The sequence below is a fragment of the Ruditapes philippinarum genome, unplaced genomic scaffold, assembly GCF_026571515.1.
Source record: "Ruditapes philippinarum isolate M1 unplaced genomic scaffold, ASM2657151v2 ctg1468_1_1_1_1, whole genome shotgun sequence".
NCBI classification, from domain to species: Eukaryota; Metazoa; Mollusca; class Bivalvia; order Venerida; family Veneridae; genus Ruditapes; species Ruditapes philippinarum.
The window spans coordinates 136,868-157,322 of record NW_026861330.1 but is presented as its reverse complement, the minus strand read 5'-3'; the positions used below and the strand labels follow the sequence as shown (position 1 = coordinate 157,322).

The window sequence follows — 20,455 nt, the reverse complement described above, 5'->3', positions numbered from 1 at the left end:
ACGAGTTAATTCTATAGATATGCCAGTCATTACACAGATTTTATATATTTAAAAAGGTCGTACTATAAAAGAAAGGAAAAAAAAAAATATATATATATATATAGCACTGATATAGGGTTGACATAAACATATTGGATCTAGAAAGAGGCTATTAAAATTTTATCACGTGCGGCTCAGTTTTCTGAAAATGACTGATCGACTTTCAACTATTTCAAGTTTCGGTTTGGCAGTAGAAGGTCACCTTGTTAAATCGAGTTAGAAGAAGGGCTATATATTTGATATAGCGACATGATCACGGGCGTTCGGTGCTTTGATGGAACTTACTCTTGGTAAATATATTTTTATTTGAGACACTTTAACTGTTTAAATTTAATGTAAGAATTATACACGTACTTTTAATATATATGTATTTATTGTTACAGGCCAAAAATAAAATATTGTTTGTTTCTCCTTTCGCTAACTACCCACAAAAAACTCGGCTACCCCAACAATTTGATTGTCAAACCATAATACATAGATCTACTATATTTTTTTCTCCTAAACATGGAAGGAGAATCAATAATCTTTATATCTGTCTCCTGTTCCTGTACAGTATGGTAAATATACAATCTGGGATATATGTTGAATGAAATTTTTTTATATCATTCCAAGTTTCTAAGCATTCATTTTTTTTTAAATCTATATTATTTTAGATAAAATATTATTGTAAAAAAACAAAAAAAAACAACATTTGTCTTACCTACCCTACGGACACTGGAGGGGAAACACAGTTAATTTTAAAGTAGGCCTAACAAAAGTAAGATGAAAAATAGTTTGCATACATGTGAACTTTTTTTGATGATCAAGTGGGAGATTTTACTTCAAAAAGAGGGAGATTTTAGAACTTACAATATACAAATAAGGAAGTTCTGGCATCAGAAATAGGAGGATTGCTTAAAATTGTGTAAAACCCCCTCATTTTTAAGACAAATCTTTAAAAAAAATATGGCTGCCAGAAAGTCGGAGTCTCCTGCTTTAAGTGGAAGAGTTCACATGTATGAGTTTGCCTGACTCAGGGTGTATTATGGCTCATTTAAATATTTCACTTTAATCGCTTGCTCTAAATGTAACTAAGTTATTCAATCTTCTAGTACTCTTAATTATTCTAAATAAAATATGTGAGTGATTTCAATTTTAACCTGAATTTAATAAAGCTATACCCCAAACCATTAACCCTTTCGCTGCCAAAAGGTTATTGTTTTATTGATCACCTATTTCCCGAAATAACTATTTTATTAATTAATATAATTATTATTATTTGTTATTAGTATTATAATAATTATATATGTTTCCAAAGCTGTTGGTATAATAATAATTATTGTCGATGGTATTATTTTCTTTATAGTTATTATCATTATCATTATTATTATTATTAATTTATTATTATTACTATTATTATTATAGAAACGGCTAAAGCCGTCCATATGGCAAATACGCCAAAAATAACGGAAGGCATAAGCCGTCCCTATGGCAGTGAAAGGGTTAATGGCAAACATTTTTTCTTACTTTACATTGAAGAACAGTTGTCTCATGGTGTTGATAAAACAGGAGATTTTCAAAAACAAAAATAAACCATTTTCTGAAAACATAAAAAAGAGAATCTTTAAGGCCTAAAATAAAACATTATTTGTTTGTTTCAGCTTCTGCTATATTCCTACCCATGAAAATCACAGCTACCAATAAATGTTATGCAAACCAAGAAAAAATTACCTTTTTATTAAACATTAAGGCACATATTGTCTCATGTTTTAAATTGCAAACTCCGGGATATATATTCAATAAACCTTTAGAACATATGGTTAAGAACTTTGCATTCACATTTTTTAGATCACCTGTTTGGCATGAAACATTTCTAGTGTTTGTTCAAATAGATTAAGAAGCCCTGGGGTCAAAATCAGACTGTCGCCCGAGGGGAGTGGGTCATTAATTTTTCTTATATGTTTATAGTTAAAACTTAAAAAATCTTCCTAAAAAAATAACCCCAAAGAGGAAAAGCTTAAATATTGAGCATGAAACATCTTCTAATGAGTGTCTACCAACTGTTTGTTCAAAGACCTTGGGTCAAAGTTGGCCTGCCCCAGGGGTCATTGATTTTCCTTATGTATTATATAATAGTAAAAAAAACCCACAAAATTTTTGTTTTAAATACCCAAAGAGCTAGAGCTTAGATATTTAGCATTGATTTTACTTATTGGCTTGGTTGCACATGAGGTGCAAATGTTAACCAGGGTTAGTAAAAAAACAACAACAAAAAACATGTTTTAAAAAAAACCCCAAAGAGCAGTTGCTGAGTACAGCTTAGATATTAAGCATGAGAGTGTCTACCAAGTAAAAATTGTTCAAATAAAAGTCCTCAGTAGTCAAAATTGGCCCTGCCTGACAGGGGGTCAATGATTTTCCTTATATACCGTCTAAGTACACAGTACTTATTTCAGTGGGCTTGATATTCTACGATTTTTGTTAAGGCCACAGAAAATTAATTTTTAGACTCTCATCCTCGCCCGCCCGTATCAAAATCTTTCCGCTCCAAAATAATTTATTTTCATAAAAAAAAATTGTTCATTTCGCAGACGTCTATGGACGAAAATAAATCGTCCGAAAATCGTGGTCGAATATTCGCGGGACGAACGCATAAAAATCAGACTGAGGTTTACAGCGTCTAGTGATCAAGATTTTAAATACGTTCGTTTTCGATCGGTAAAATTGTCAAAATGTTCATCATATGTGAAATATATGATGCAGTAAACAAGAAAACTGTTTGTGATTGTAAAAGATGATTGTAAGTAACAAATCTTACAACATTTAGTATTATTCTCATTAAAATATAGATTTAAACACTTTTGTTTATTCATACATTTCTGTTTTTTCAGGTCTTAAAAGTGATGGATAAAATAAATTATAAATTATAAATTCCACCCACCCGCCCCAATTATTTCTTGAAACCTGGATGAGAGTCTAAAGATTAATTTTCTATGGCCTAAAATAAGGGATTTGAAAATTCTGCATATCTTGTATAAATTTATGCGATGTAATTGTCTTTATGATCCTTCTGGCATTGATGCGTTTTATTTCTGCATTAAGATATTTGTACATTATTTACCTATAAAAACAAACAACATTACGATATAAATTTGTTGATCACAGTAACATTATTAGTAATATTACTTCCATTTAAAAATACATACAACTGAGAATGTGTTTAGTGGTAATCAACAAGTTTCGTTATATACAGGTTAATAAAGAAAAAAAACAAAAACATGCAATGACAATAATTATAATACTGTATGTGTGTATAAATACGAAGAATGAAAAATAATGGCATAATCGCACATAGACATAAGATAATTTGTACCAATACAAAATAGTAAGTTTATTGCAGGTTTTAATGACAATAACAAACAATGTTACAATGGTAGTTTTTTCTATAATATCGTAAAATATATTTTAAAATGAGAAAATTAAAACAGTCGGGTAACGGTATAAACAATTACAATAATAAAATGGACACAATTTTAGCATTTAATTGCAATGATAAACAATTATTATATACGGTCCATATATTACTTCAATGTAAAACTCCCATAGGCCTATTTATGTGTTCTGATTGAATATCACCCTCCTGTAGTAGAATATATTCCCAGGGTAATATTTCTTAATTATCACCCTGGGGCACATAACTTATAATTGCAGCAAAATTTTAAGTTAACTATAAATTATAGACTTTGTTACAATAGTATGGATCACTATCAAATAGAATTTAATAATTATTGTTCACAACTAAGTTCATAACTCATAACATTCATTATAAGTTTAAAATTTGATTTTTAACAGTGATTTTCCTACTTATATAACAGACTCAGAAAAAAGGCCTCTTCCCAATTGAAATTTACTTCGAAATCATGCAGTTTTCACAAAAATCTGAACTGAAACCAGCTTTTTTACTCATTCCCAATTCAGCACTTTTAGTGATATTTTTTCCCAAAATCAAGAGGCTTTTAAAGGCCTAGCTATTCCCATTAAAGTGAGTGAAATCACTGTTCAAGGAATTATACATGATTATTGTATCTCAACTTTATGTAGAAATGTATAAAATAATTCTTGAACTGTTTTTTGTTAAGTTTATTATCTTTTTGAGCATAATGATGATGTGTATTCTGTTTATTTCCTTGACTGTTTACTCTATAAATATTACATAGTTGTAGGTCTTTTGGTAAAATAATATAAATGACACAATTGGCACAGTCCGTGCGAATTTATTAGAGGATAATGCCAACCCTTGAACTGGCATATTACCCTGAGGGGCATATTTAACCCCTCACAGGGATTTTTTTAAGGATTTTGGGAACATTACCTATACCCATGGAATTGGAAATTTCAGCGGTGTTTTGTTAAAAATTAGTAAAAATACATGACTGAAATTTTACAGTGATTAAATGGATGCTAACAATTTCTGTCTAGGACATGTAGGATGGCATCTTCAAACATGTAACCACTATTACAGTGAAGGAGCCCTTATTGTCCCCTGCCTTTTCGAAGAAAAAAGGGGGATATAGAAATAGGCTCAGTCCATCTGTCTGTCCGTCCGTCTATCTGTCTGTCCTTCCATCTGTCCGTCCGCACTCACAGGAGAGTAATTATGTGGCTAGAGGGACAATAGGTTCTCTTTGATGTCATTCATTCCGTAATGCTTTTACGTGGCTATTTTTCTTTTGCGTGGCTAAAAGAACAATAGAGAGAACAATAGAGTAGCCACATAATTACTGTCCTGTGAGAACGTCCGTCTGTCCGTCCGTCACACTTTCGTGTCCAGTCCATAACTTTGTCATTTATCAAAGGAATCTGAAATAACTTGGCACAAATGTTTGTTATAATAAGACGATGTGTCATGCGCAACAACCAGACCCCTACCTCCAAGGTCAAGGTCGCACTTGCTCATTTAAGGTCAACATTGTCTATTAGAGAGTATATGTCGTGTCCGGTCCATAACTTTCTTATCTTTGAAGGGATTTTGTAAATACTTGCCACAATTGTTCACAATAATGGGACGATGTGTCATGCGCAACAACCGGTCACCTACCTTCAAGGTCAAGGTCACACTTGGAGGTCAAAGATTAACATAGTCTGTTATAGGGTATATTTTGTGTCCGGTCCATAACTTTTTTATAGATCAAAAGATTTTGTAAATACTTGCCACAAATAGTCACTATAATAAGACAATGTGTCATGCACAACACCTGCATCCCTACCTCCAAGTTCAAGGTCACAGTTAGAGGTAAAAAATTAACATAGTCTGTTTTAGGGTATATTTTGTGTCCGATTAAGAACTTTTTCAGGATTTTTAAATAACTAGGCACAAATAGTCACAATGATTTTCAGTTTTGTAAGAGTTATTGCCCTTGATTTACAGTAGTATAAATTTGCAATTTTCAACTTGTTCATGCATAGCTCAAAATACTTGTAGGCCTGAAAGTTTACAAAAATGTTGGTCAGCATGTGTACTTATGCACCTTGGGGTTTGCTTGTGGATTTATTTAGTATTTGTGAAGTTCTTGCCCTTTACTTTGTGAAAGATTTTTATCCCCAGCCGAAAAGGCGGCAGGGGATATAGAAATAGTCTCCGTCCGTCCTTCCGTCTGACATTTTTGTCCGGAGCATACCTCAAAAAGTATTTGAGATATCAACATGAAATGTCATAGGTGGATAGATCTTATTGAGGAGGAATGCTAATCGCAAGAATGATAACTCTTCTCTATATAATTTTTTAGTTATTGCCCTTTGTTCTTTTTCATACTATTTTATCGGGAGCTTATCTCAAAAAGTATTTGAGGTATCAACTTGAAACTTTATAGGTGGGTGGATCTCATTGAGGAGGAGTGCAGTGCACAAGAATGATAACTCTACCCTGCATATTTTTTAGTTATTGTCCTTTGTTATTTTTCAAAATTAATTTTTGTCCAGAGCATAACTCAAAAAGCCTTGGAGATATCAACATTAAACTTCATAAGTGCATAGATCCTCACTCAGGAGGTGTGCAGTGCACAAGATTGATAACTCTACCTTTCATAATTTTGAGTTATTGCCCTTAGTTATTTTTCATACCTAATTTTTCACCTGGGTGGAGCATAACTTAAAAGTGTTTGAGATGTCAACATAAAATGTCATAGGTGGATAGATCGTATTGAGGAGGAATGCTGCGCACAAGAATGATAACTCTTCCCGATACAATTTTTGAGTTATTGCCCTTTGTTCTTTTTCATACTATTTTGTCGGGAGTTGAGGTATCAACTTGAAACTATATAGCTGGATGGATCTCATTGAGGAGGAGTGCAGTGCACAAGAATGATAACTCTACCCTGCATAATTTTTAAGTTATTGCCCTTTGTTATTTTTCAAAATTAATTTTTTCATCTAAGTGGAGCATAACTCAAAAGTGTTTGAGATGTCAACATGAAATGTCATAGGTGGATAGATCTTATTCAGGAGGAATGCAGTACACAAGAATGATAACTCTACCTTTTATAATTTTTGAGTTATTGCCCTATGTTATTTTTCATACTTAATTTTTCATCTAAGTGAAGCATAACTCAAAAGTGTTTGAGATGTCATAGGTGGATAGATCTTATTCAGGAGAAATGCTGTGCACAAGAATGATAACACTTCCCTATATAATTTTTAAGTTATTGCCCTTTGTTCTTTTTCATACTATTTTGTCCAGAGCTTATCTCAAAAAGTATTTGAGGTATCAACTTGAAACTTCACAGGTGGATAGATTTTACTCAGGAGGGGTGCAGCACACAAGAATGATAACCTACCCTGCATTATTTTTCAGTAATTGCCCTTTGCTGTTTTCAGCCATCAGTATTCACATAGGTTTCAAATCTGTAATCACTTCAGCCATTAGTTTTCATTACCAAAAGACCTTTTAAAATGGAATTATTCTGCTCTACTAGTCATATACATTCTTCAGATGAGCAAACACATTCGACGGGGGATGGCCATGTTGACATGGCTCTTGTTAGTTTTCAAAAAATATTTGACCTAAAGTCATGAAATTGACAGAACAGTGGCGCGGTGGGGGCACCCGTGTCCTATGGACACATTTCTAGTTAAGAACTTTTAAAAAACTGGTATGTGTGTTATGTTTGTATATGATCGTGTAAGTGACAGTACAAGACCGTAAGATACTCTGTGAGACCGTATGGGACCCCATATAAAACCGTATTTAAAGTACGCTCCTCGAGTGAGCCCAACCGTGTCAAGATCGTATATAATAATATAAATAATGTTTTGGAAAATTTTTAGACTGTCCCCCAAATTCATCCAACCCGATTTTTACCCGAATGTCAACCCAAACACGGTAGATTTTAACGAGTGCACCATGGTTTATACGATGCCATACGACCCAAAATGGTTTAAAACGTGGGAAAAACATACATGGAGACAGTTAAAATAAGGGTATACTGACTGTCTCACACGGTGGTAGAAATTAAACCCCCACCCCTTAAATGCTAGTTCCCGGAAAAAGGGTTTCCCTGCCAGGGGAATATAAAAAAGGGCCCTCCAGGGCCCCCAACCCCTCCCAATGCTGACCTTTTAAGCCTGATGAGTGGGGCCCCAAAATGTTATCAGTCTATTTTTGATAAATAATTTATTATTTCAGGGAGATGTAGAACAAGTCAATTATGGCAGATTCAAGTGGTGCAGGCAGTTCTTGCAGTAAGTTCTTGACTTATTTAAGTACATGTACCATATTTATAATTATATGCCCGAAAGAATTTCAGGCATATTTGTTATATTATACCCCCTGGCGTCCATCCATCTGTCCGTCCGCACTCACAGGACAGTACTTATGTGGCTAGAGGGACAATAGGGAACTGTTCTTTCTCTTTGATGTCTTTCATGCTTTTATGTGGCTATTGTCTTTTGTGTGGCTAAAAAGAACAATAGAGTAGCCACATTATTACTCTCCTGTTAGAATGGCCGTCTGTCCGTCCATCTGTTAGTAATTTGGTTTCCGAAGCATAATTTAAGTTCCTTTTGGCCCACAATATTTAAGCTTCATAAGATGATTGTCCATATTGGGTAGAAGACCCCTATTGATTTTAGGGTCACAAGGTCAAAGGTCAAGGTCACTATTACTTTAAAACTGAAAACAGTTTCTGGAGCATAACTTAAGTTCCATTAGTCCCACAATATTCAAACTTCAAAGGATGATTGTCCATATTGGGTAGAAGACCCCTATTGATTTTGGGGTCAAAGGTCAAGGTCACTATTACCTTAAAACTGAAAACAGTTTCGGGTGCATCACTTAGTTCCATTTACATGTTACAGATAGAGTTGGTGGACTGTGAGACATGATGAGACTGTAGGATATCATCCTTTTGTAAATGCACTTTGTCAAAAACCATGCGAAGAATATTCTGGATACAGAAGGATCAGATTTCACAGATCATAACCTTACAAATGGGTTAGTGTTTTGTTTTCTAAATAAAACACAGCTTATTGTATGTTTATGACTAGTAGAAATCATCACTTTCTTAAAGAATAAAAGAAAAAGAAAACTTCTCGAGTAGGCCTACTGAGTAAAGTACACTTAAAAGTTAAAAGGTAAAGGACAGTTTAGTTTATTGTTTACTCTTGGTTTATTTTTGTTACAGTTAGATTTAGTTTACAATTTCAGATCATCACAGTATTTTGTTCGCGGTAATAAAATAAAAAACGGCTCGGGTAACAGCTATTTTTCTCGGGATGATATTTTTACTGTTACCCACAAACCCATGTGTTATTTATATACTGTTACTTATGTAACACTACAAAATTCTTAGTCACGTGGTACATTTGCATTAACAGTAAGAATATTAATTATTCCCAGAGGCCTATGGGAAATTAACATTACGAAAAAATTGAGGGGTAATATAAGTAATTTATAATGACAAGTCTTAGGTCTATTAAATTTTAGTATAATGTATGGAATATGACCTAGACCTTCAAGATCAAATCCTTGAATTTGTCTAAGAATTTCTATAAATTTGTTGTGTCGCCTCTAAAGGAGTAGTTGCAACATATAGAGATCACTTCTTCGTCATCTGCCTGTCCATCCGCTCTCACAAGACAGTTATATTATAGCTAAAGGGACAATAGGTAACTGTTTTTTCTCTTTCATGTCATTATACCCCGGCAAAACGAAGTTGTAAGGGGGGTATACTGGAATCAGCTTGTCCGTCCAGACGTCCGGACGTCTCCCCGTCCGTCCGTCGGTTTTTCCTTGTCCGCCCAATTACTTGAGATTCCTTTGGCCCACAGTCTTCATATTTGGCATGGAGGTTAGTCATGATTAGTAGATATCATGACCCCTATTGATTTTGAGGTCACTGGGTCAAAGGTCAAGGTCACAGGGGCCTTGAATAAAAAACCTTGTCCACCCAATAACTTGAGATTCCTTTGACCCACAGTCTTCATATTTGGCAAGGATGTTAGTCATGATTGGTAGATGACCCATATTGATTTTAAGGTCACAGGGGCCTTGACTTTAAAAAGCTAGTCCACCAAATAACTTGAGATTCCTTTGACCCACAGTCTTCATATTTGGCTTGACCACTTTTGATTTTTAAGGTGGGTATGTCAAAGGTAAAGGTCTGTTTGATCTTTGCCACTAAAAACATGAAGAATACGTAACTTAGCAATACACTGGCTTACTAACCCTTAGATTTTGTAGGGAGGTTGTCCTTGAGCTCTAAATGACCACTGTTGATTCTGACAAAGTGGTATGCTGGGGTATTCACGCAATGACAGTGGCAGTTCTAGTTTTATTAGCTCCACTCTGTTTTAAAAAAACCCAGAGGTATTGTTACAGTCATGTTGGCCTTGCTGTTGCCATCCCCCAAACTTTAAATTTATGTTGGGACCTTTAAAGCCGATTTGAATGAAATAAAATGTATACATTTGGGGTTATACTGTCTTAAACTGACAGTATCAATATGTAATTACATGTACATGTATATATTTATCATAAGAATTAACAGGACTTCTTATTTTTCACTTTACAGAAAGGCTTTCTAAGAAAATCTATTTTTTTGTCTTGATTAAAGGACTGCTCTTTAAATGATTTGTCCTGATAATTCCTATCCTTAGGACATATATGAAAATAAAAGTCCTTAAAGGATTTCCTGTCTGCCCTATTGGTCAATCTGACTTATTTAAACACAATGTAGATCTGATTACCACCGTATATGTTTCGCCTTCCCGTGAAAGCTATTTTTAGCTTGACTTTTTAAAAAAAATAAAAAAAATAGAGATATTGTTGATGATGATTGGCTGTTTAAAAGGTCATGAGAAGGTGACAACCATTTGGTGATTTTCAGATCTGAATGCATAGCATTATTTAAGAGCTGCGTTTAATCAGATTGTCTATTAATAAGATTGACAAATTCTGTTTTGTCTTGTTCAGTTTGTTCAAAAGTCTTGAGATTTCTTGTTGGCAGGACTTTTGTCAAGAGGTAGAAAACAAATCCTGAGACAATCCTGGGATTTCCCAGGACTCCCTGACTATAAGAAATATTTTCTGCATGTGTTGTCTGGCTTTTACAGGTCAAACTGCTGGTAGGATTTCAGGATTTCAATGAAACTTCACAGGAGTGATCAGTTCCATATCACCAGTATGTTCTGCATTGCCTCACAAAATGGCTGCCAGAGCTTTTAATAGAAAAATCTTGTCCGACTTTTACAGATCAAACTGCTGGTGGTATTTCAATGAAACTTTACACTCAGCCAGGAGTGATCAGTACCATTACCTAGTTGTGCATTATCTGCTGGCATGTTCTGTTTCGCTGCACAAAATAGCATTTAGAGCTATAAATAGAAAAATCTTGTCTGACTTTCTTAGGTCAAACTCGAGCTGGCGGGATTTCAACAAAACTTCACAGGAGTGATCTGATTACAGTGTACCTAGTTTTGGGAGACATGTTTTTGTGACAAAACTCCTTTCTTAATAAGTTTTGTTATATATGTAATTATTTAATTGAATACTTCCACAAAACATACTTGTAACCAAACAAACATATTGAATAATTTAGATGTGACCTTGACCTTTAATTGACAGACTGTCAAGTTCAAATTAAAGAAATTTTCTTGTTTTTGTATTTAACTGGCTATAAATTTGTTATTTATAAATGGATTGAATTCATATTAAGACACAGCATCTTTTAGGTCATGACCTTTATAAATGTATATCAAATTCAAACTGACCTTGATTCATATATGACCTTGATGGTCAAATTATTGACTTTACACTCATATTTGTTATTGTACACAATGTTAGAAATTGATGAAATTGATCTGTTTATCAGCTGACCTAGATAATTTGATGAAATGACCTTCTTAATATGTACAGCTAATTGGACTTTGGACCAATTGTGCACTGAGTTTTAGATGTAATTTTAATATCATGGGACCTAGATAATTTTACAAAGTGACATACTTTCTTATCTTTTGATGTATTGTCGGCTATTAAATTGGGACCATGTGCACAGTTTTAGATGTAAAATTGAACGTTGATATCAGCTGACCTAGATAATTTGACAAATTGACATACTTACTTATTCATTGATGTACAGCTATTAAATGGGACCATGTGCACAGTTTTAGATGTAAAATTGAACATTGATATCAGCTGACCTAGATAATTAAAGTGACATACTTACTTATTCATTGATGTACAGTTATTAAATGGGACCATCATGTGCACAGTTTTAGATGTAAAATTGATCATTGAATATTACATTTATGTTAATGAGATTCATACTTGTTGTGACAAACAACAAGTGTGACTAGACTTTATAATACCTCTGAAATTTAAAAAAAGGAAAAATATTTTTTTTTCTTTAATTTTCTTTTTCAAGATTTGTTTAAACCTTTATTTGTTTGCATTTAGAATAAACAATAAAAAATGTTGAGTGTTGTCTCTGCCACTGGCGGTGGCTCTTGTTACCCAGATGATTTTGAAGAGTGTTTAACTATGCATGAAAATAAGATCAAAATTTTCATTTGGCTTGATAACAACACTGAAGTCATTTATCTTTTGTGCAAATTAATTATGATCTTGAAGGTTCCACTTAACAAATGTTTGACTGTAGATTTCTTTTTTCAATTTTTAGCTGTTTGTCTACCCCTTATCTTGAAAGCAGAAGAAGAAATTAGAAAAGATGGAGTGGAAGAAATTGCGAAAGACATTAAACATCATCTTCATTTATTCCAAAGACACATTCGTAGTTGGAGAGACTTTTCTTATGTGAGGGTCAATGATGTGACATTTGAATCAGGCTTAGTGTACTTGACATTTGAATTCAACTCAGAGGAGTCATTGAATTCTTTTTATGCTTGTACAAAGGATGAAAGTAATGAATTATCAAAATGTCTTGGACAGTATATCTATGAACAAGGTATTGAATTTATTGCGGGCTTGCCTTTGGGTGCAACCCTATCATGTGAGGTAAAGATGACAAGAAGACACTTCTTACAAGCCAAGCAAAACATGGCTAAAAAAGAACCAACGACTCATAAGTAAGTTACCTAAAACTCTTTCTTATAATTATTTCAGGTTATTGTAAGTAAAACTGTGATTTTCAGATTTGGAAATTGTTTGAATATTAAATTACTCTGTATGTTCAAGTAGAAAACAATCAGAAAATGCATACTGTAAAATTCCTATTAAAGGCTCTGGGAGGCTAAACATTTTCCAAAGGAAGGGCATTTATTAAAACACAGTTTTTTGTGTCGCCTTGAAAAGGTGACATATAGGGGTTACTTTTGTCGGCTGCGTCGGCGGCGTCTGTGACGGCGTCGGCGTCCCCTAAAGCTTGTCCGGAGCATAACTCAGTCACTATAAGTCGGATTGACTTCAAACTTGGTATGCATGCTTCTTTCAATAACCCGAAGTGCAGTGCACAAGGACCGGTACTCTGCAGTTCTTATTTTTTGAGTTATTGCCCTTTGTTAATTTTCACACTTTAATTTTGTCCGGGCCATTTCTCTTCAACTAAAAAAGCGTATGGACTTGAAACTTCCATAGGATGATAGATCTCATTAAGAAGAAGTGCAGTGCATAAGAACCGGTACCCTGCACTTGCTAATTTTTTGAGTTATTGCCCTTTGTTAATTTTCATACTTTATTTTGTCCAGGGCCATTTCTCCTAATTGTATAAAAGCCATGGACTTGAAACTTCATAGGATGATAGGTCTCATTAAGAAGAAGTGCAGTGAACAAGAACAGGTACTCTGCATTTCTTATTTTTGAGTTATTGCCCTTTGTTTATTTTCATACTTTTAATTTTGTCCGGGCCATTTCTCCTTAAGTATAACAGCTATGGACTTGAAACTTCATAGGATGATAGATCTCATTAAGAAGAAGTGCAGTGCACAAGAACCGGTACTCTGCATTTCTTATTTTTTGAGTTATGGTCCTTTGTTAATTTTCATACTTAATTTTTGTCCAGGCCATTTCTCTTCAACTAAAAAAGCTATGGACTTGAAACTTCATAGGATGATAGATCTTATTAAGAAGAAGTGCAGTGCATAAGAACCGGTACTCTGCACTTCCTAATTTTTGAGTTATTGCCCTTTGTTAATTTTCATACCTTATTTTTGTCCAGGCCATTTCTCCTAATGTATAAAAGCCATGGACTTGAAACTTCATTGGATGATAGGTCTCATTAAGAAGAAGTGCAGTGAACAAGAACAGGTACTCTGCATTTCTTATTTTTTGAGTTATTGCCCTTTGTTAATTTTCACACTTTAATTTTGTCCGGGCCATTTCTCTTCAACTAAAAAAGCGTATGGACTTGAAACTTCATAGGATGATAGATCTCATTAAGAAGAAGTGCAGTGCATAAGAACCGGTACCCTGCACTTCCTAATTTTTGAGTTATTGCCCTTTCTTAATTTTCATACTTTATTTTTGTCCAGGCCATTTCTCCTAATGTATAAAAGCCATGGACTTGAAACTTCATAGGATGATAGGTCTCATTAAGAAGAAGTGCAGTGAACAAGAACAGGTACTCTGCATTTCTTATTTTTTGAGTTATTGCCCTTTGTTTATTTTCATACTTTAATTTTGTCCGGGCCATTTCTCCTTAAGTATAACAGCTATGGACTTAAAACTTCATAGGATGATAGATCTCATTAAGAAAAAGTGCAGTGCATAAGAATTGATACTCTGCATTTCTTATTTTTTGAGTTATTGCCCTTTGTTGATTTTCTTACTTTATTTTTGTCCTGGTCATTTCTCCTCAAGTATGAAAGCTATGGACTTGAAACATCATAGAATGATAGATCTTATTGATAAGAAGTGCAGTGCACAGAAACTGCTGCTCTGCACTTAATATTTTTTTAGTTATTGCCCTTTGTTATTTTTCATACTTCATTTTTGTCCGGGCCATTTCTCCTAAACTACATTGTTTACAAGGCGACACATCCGACTCGCGGAGTTCTAGTCCTAAATTAAAAAATCTTTTACAAATGTAAATATGTTTCGTATAAAACAAGTTTTCGTAATAACATTACAAAGTGTTAAAAGTTTTACAGTTTCCATGTAGGTTTCCATGTATATATATAGTAAAAACTTGAAAAATCATCTTCATTGAATTGACAAAGACTACACATTAGATATTTTGCATGGAACATTGTGTAGTAGACCTCTACCAAGATAGTTCAAATTAAAGCCCAGGGGTCAAAATTGGCCCCGCCCCAGGTGTCATTGATTTCCACTTATTATGTACATATAATAAAAACTTTAAAAAATCTTTATGTCTGATTTAGGTACAAGGCTAAGAGGTTGGTTTGCATTGGTTTTCCTTATACTATTTATATAGTAAAATCTTAAAGAAAACATTTTCTCTGAATTGACAGAGGCTAGAGGTTAGATATTTTGCATAAAACATTGTGTAGTGAACCTTACACCCCCACCCTGGGGGTCATTGATTTTCATTATGTACAAACAGTAAAAACAGAAACAAAGAAAAATGTTTTCTAAATAGCAGAAAGCTAGAGCTTAGATATTTGACATGAAATTGTCTTCTGAACCTGTATCAAGATTGTTTGAATTAAAGTTTAAACTCTTGGGTCAAAACTTTGCCCTGCTCAAGGGAACACAGTGACCTAATTTCTTGTCCTTTGATATACAGCTATGAAATTTGGACCAAGTTTGAGATGTAATTTGTGAAATTGAATTTTAATATCAACTGACCTAGATTTTGACAAGTGACGTACTTTCTTGTCCTTTGATGTACAGCCAGAAATTTAAACCATGTGCACAGATTAAGTAAATTCATGTAAATTTAACTTTGATATCAGCTGTACTTTTTTTAGCTTGACTTTTTTTAAAAAAAAGTAGAGGTATTGTTATAGTCGCTCTCGGTGGCGTTGCCGTCCGCAAACTTGTACCTGGATCATAACTTTTTAGTTCTTGGTGTATTGTTTTCATACTTGTCCACAACAAACCTTGGGACAAGACCTTTCAGTAGACTACACTAACCTTGACCTTCGTCCATAAATGACATTGACCTTCAAGGTTAAAAGTCCAAATTTTGCTTGATCTTGTTTTTATTGGCTGTAACTTTGTTATTTTTGAATGGATAGTCTTCAAACTTGAACATAATAATCTTCAAGGGTATCCCTTAAAAATAACCAGACAGACCTTGACCTTCACTTATAAATGACCTTGACTTTGAAGGTCAAATTATTGAAATTTTCATTTTTTTGGCTATTATTAGCTGTAACTTCGTTATTTCTAAATGGATTGTCTTCAAACTTGACCATAATAATCTTCAAGGATAACCCTTAACAATAACCAGATAGACCTTGACCTTCACTCATTAATGACCTTGACTTTGGGGGTCAAATTATTGAAATTTTCATTGTTTTGGCTGTAACTGGCTGTAACTTTAGTTTAAACAATATTTTATTTATAAGTATTACATTTACATAATAATTGACAAATAATAAATAGTACGGATTGAGTAGGAAGCTAAGCTTTTTTAGAAACTCTTTCCGTAATCACCATCTCAAAGAGTATGTAAAATGGTAACAATTATATGCATTTTTGTGTTAAATATACATAACATTTTCACTATAAACTTGCTTCTTTACATGTACAAGAAAGTTAGTAATTTGCACTCTGGTTTTCATTAAGTCTTCTTTTGAAAATTGAAATGGATGGTGAATTTCTGTAAAACAGGAAGATTGTTCCAGTCTTAATTGATGATTTATTCTCATTCATTTTTGTGTCGCCTCTACGGAGTAGTGGCGACATATAGGGATCACTTCTCCGTCGTCCGTCTGTCTGTCCGTCTGTCCGTCACAAAACTTGTCCGGACTACTCCTCATAAACTACTGGTGCAATTTCATCCAAACTTTACAGGAATGATCAGTACCAAGTCTAGTTGTGCATATTGTCAGCATTTTCCGGTTCAATGATTTTTGGCAGAGTTATGGCCCTTTAATAATTTTTAATTTTAAAGTTTGTCCGGACTACTTCTCTTATACCACTAAAGCAATTTCAATGAAACTTTACAGGATTGATCTGTAGCTCAAGTCCTTGCGCATATTGCAAGGGTTTTCCGGTTGAATGATTTTTGGCCGAGTTATGGCCCTTTGTTAAAAAGGTGTATTTTTCTGTGTGTTGCCAGATACACAAAAGCTTGTCAGGACTACTTCTCATAAACTACTGGTGCAATTTCATCTAAACTTCACAGGAATGATCAGTACCAAGGGTAGTTGTGCATATTATCAGCATTTTCCGGTTCAATGATTTTTGTCTGAGTTATGGCCCTTTAATAATTTTTATTTTTAAAGTTTGTCCGGACTACTTCTCTTATACCACTAAAGCAATTTCAATGAAACTTTACAGGATTGATCTGTAGCTCAAGTCCTTGCGCATATTGCAAGGGTTTTTTGGTTGAATGATTTTTGGCCGAGTTACAGCCCTTTGATAAAAAGGTGTTTTTTCTGTGTGTTGCCAGATACGCAAAAGCTTGTCCGGACTACTCCTCATAAACAACTTTGTCCCAACATGAATTTGGCCATCATGAGGCGACACATGTGATTACTGATCGCTCTTGTTTTTTTTGCCATCATCAATTAAAGACTGGCTGTAACTTTGCTATTATTGAATATTATAACAGAACATTCTTAAGGACAAGACCTTATTGTTTATCAAACCCAAATTGACTTAGGCTCTTTAATGACCTTCACCTTGATTTGTGCATTAAATGACCATATATATTTATTGGTCTGTGTATATATATATATATGATATTTATAGAATTGCGTGAATCTATTTTTAGAATTGCTTGTTTCTATTTATAGAATTGCGTGTTTCTATTTATAGAATTGCGTGTTTCTATTTATAGAATTGCTTGTTTCTATTTATAGAATTGCGTGTTTCTATTTATAGAATTGCTTGTTTCTATTTATAGAATTGCGTGTTTCTATTTATAGAATTGCGTGTTTCTATTTATAGAATTGCGTGTTTCTATTTATAGAATTGCGTGTTTCTATTTATAGAATTGCTTGTTTCTATTTATAGAATTGCGTGTTTCTATTTTTAGAATTGCGTGTTTCTATTTTTAGAATTGCGTGTTTCTATTTTTAGAATTGCGTGTTTCTATTTTTAGAATTGCGTGTTTCTATTTTTAGAATTGCGTATTTCTATTTATAGAATTGCGTGTTTCTAATTATAAAATTGCATGTTTCTATTTTTAGAATTGCGGGTTTCTTTTTATAGAATTGCGTGTTTCTATTTTAAGAATTACGTGTTTCTATTTTTTGAATTGCGTGTTTCTATTAATTTCATAGAATTGCGTGTTTCTATTTTTAGAATTGCGTGTTTCTATATATATATATATATATATATATATATATATATATATACAAATTATATAGACAAAATGAATGTGACAAGACAGACCGATTAAATTCATAAAAAGGAAACGGTGGCTCTTGTGACTTACTGTCTTGTCTTTTGCTGTCCAGTCTTGAAATTTAGGCCATGTGAAATATGACCTTGACCATCAAATTCACTAGACTCAACTGCATTATGGCAAAGTTCAATTGCATAGAAACAAAGTGACAATATTGGTGAGCTTTTGTGATAGTTTTTCGTGCGGCGTCTGTTGGTAAACATTTACTTTTAACGACATCTCCTCATAAACTGCTTAGCCAATTTCTTCCAAACTTCACAGAAATGTTCCTTTGGTAGTCAACTTTAAAAATTGTTCAAAGAATTTTATTCCAAGCAGAACTCTGGTTGCCATTGCAACTTAAAATACCTTCTTATAGAAAACAAAGAGCTAGAGCTTAAATATTTGGCATGAAACATCATCTAGTCAGTACCTACCAAGTTTGTTCAAATAAATGCCCTGGGGTAGAAATTGGCCTCGCCTGGGTAGGGGGTCATTGATTTTCCTTATTTGTATGTAGTATAAACTTAAAAAATCTTCTTTTAAAAAAACGAAAGAGCTAGAGCTAAGATATTTAGCATGAAACATCTTCTAATGGGTGTCTACCATTTTTGTTCAAATAAGGGCCCTTTGATTAAAATTGGCCCCGCCCCGATGATCATTGATTTTCCTTATATGTATGAAGTAAAACCTTAGAAAAACAGAGTTTAGATATTAAACATGAATTATCTTCTAGTGAGTGTCTACCAAGTCTGTTCAAATGAAAGCCCTTGGGACAAAAATTGGCCCCGCCCAGAGGGGGGGGGGAGTCATTGTTTTTCTCTATATGTGTATAGTAAATTGACCTTGACCGTCAAGTTCAAATTATTTAAATTATGTTTAATTAAATTGTCATAACTTTGTTATGTAATTATTATGGATTTGATTCATTCTTGGACAAAAGAGCACTTATGACAATATTGCCATGATTACTAATTCAAATCTGACCTTTACCTTTGAAATACTTTGAATGTCAAGGTCATATAGGAATTAATTAATTTTATTTGTTACGAAAAGTTTTGTAGTAAAGACTATTATGAATGTTCTTCCTCTGATGTGTTTGACTTAAAGATCTCGTAACACAATTTTTTTATGGTTTTATATTATAATTAAGATTTATCGATTTTGTAAGTTCCAAAAAGGATTATTTATAAAGATATTACATAATTTAACATTGCATGTAAAAAAGGGAGGTAATAAAAAATTATTTTCTATAAATACTAAGTCAAATTTTTCAATAAGAAATGAATGTATATATTTTAATGATTACATATAATATGTACAAATATTTGCAGTACATATTTTACATATTCTTCTATGTTTGAAAATTGTTTTATAAGCATAATTATATACATATATATAATTTCATTTAAGTGTGGTATACAACCTCAATTACAACATACAGGATCTTTAAAAAATAAAACAAGTTGAGCATCATCCAGGGTACGGCTAGGCGGTGGCTCTTGTTAGATTTCATTTCTCTTACTTAAAAATGTCAAGATTATGCTATGATTGCATTACTTACTTGAATATTGTTCAAAATTCTTTACTAATTATAGTCAAAAGTTTCCATCCAAATGCAGAACTTCAATATCACAACATCTGTCCAAATTTTTAACGCAAGCAGATTTTGTCTCACTTAAAGCATGCTTGAAATAACTTTCTAATTCTTCCCATGATTGATTTTAAGTTTTATAATCATACTTAATTTTTAGGTTCATTTGTAATCAATCTTTCAGATCAAAGCAAGATGGTGGAGAGAGAAAAGACAAAAGAATAAATGTTCACTATGAAATTGTGACAGAAAATACAGAGGTATTGTTAAATATATTTCACATTAAAGCAGCATGCCTCCAGATTCATGCTAATTTTCATGAAAATTTTGAAAACGTATTTAAGAGTAAAATGTTTTGAAGTGAATAAAGAAAGTAATTTACACATTGCAAACGGCACTTACAACCCGGGTGTAGATTTTCCGAGGTTTATGAAAAAAACCATGGAAACTGCTTCAAAAACCTTGAAAATAAACCAGTTTTACAAGGTTTTTTTTTTAATTCCGAGGTTTTTCTTAAAACCTTGGAAACTTTATCCAAGGTTTTTGGTATAAAATCCTTGGAAATAAAGAAAACATTGGAAACTATCTCGGAATTTAAACACTCTGCCAAAAATCAGCTTGGAAAAAGCTTAGAAATGAACAACTTTTGTCATTTTTTAGCTCGGAAAAGAACTTAGAAAATTTACGTAAATTTGTTGGAAACACTTTGCCAATATTTAGCTTGGAAATGACCTCGGAAATTTGTACTTTACTAATCTTCATCTCGGAAAATGTTAAGCCATAATGATAATCATGATTTAACTTAAAATTAGCATCAAAAGCAATGATCAACAGTTAAAGCTGGCAGATTTACTCTTGACAAACCAAGCTA

The 20,455-nt window shown here is 33.2% G+C and overlaps 1 protein-coding gene across 1 annotated transcript in view; it reads left to right on the top strand.

The window, feature by feature from the left end:
- Positions 1-167: 167 nt before the first annotated feature.
- LOC132715278 (uncharacterized) overlaps positions 168-20,455 on the top strand; it is a 68,436-nt gene continuing 48,148 nt past the window's right edge. Inside the window, exons 1-4 of the mRNA XM_060698267.1 lie at positions 168-329; positions 7,700-7,755; positions 12,192-12,597; positions 19,769-19,844. Of these exons, the coding sequence (XP_060554250.1) occupies positions 7,722-7,755; positions 12,192-12,597; positions 19,769-19,844 (516 nt within the window). The 5' untranslated portion in view covers positions 168-329; positions 7,700-7,721. The remainder of the gene's footprint in view (positions 330-7,699; positions 7,756-12,191; positions 12,598-19,768; positions 19,845-20,455) is intronic.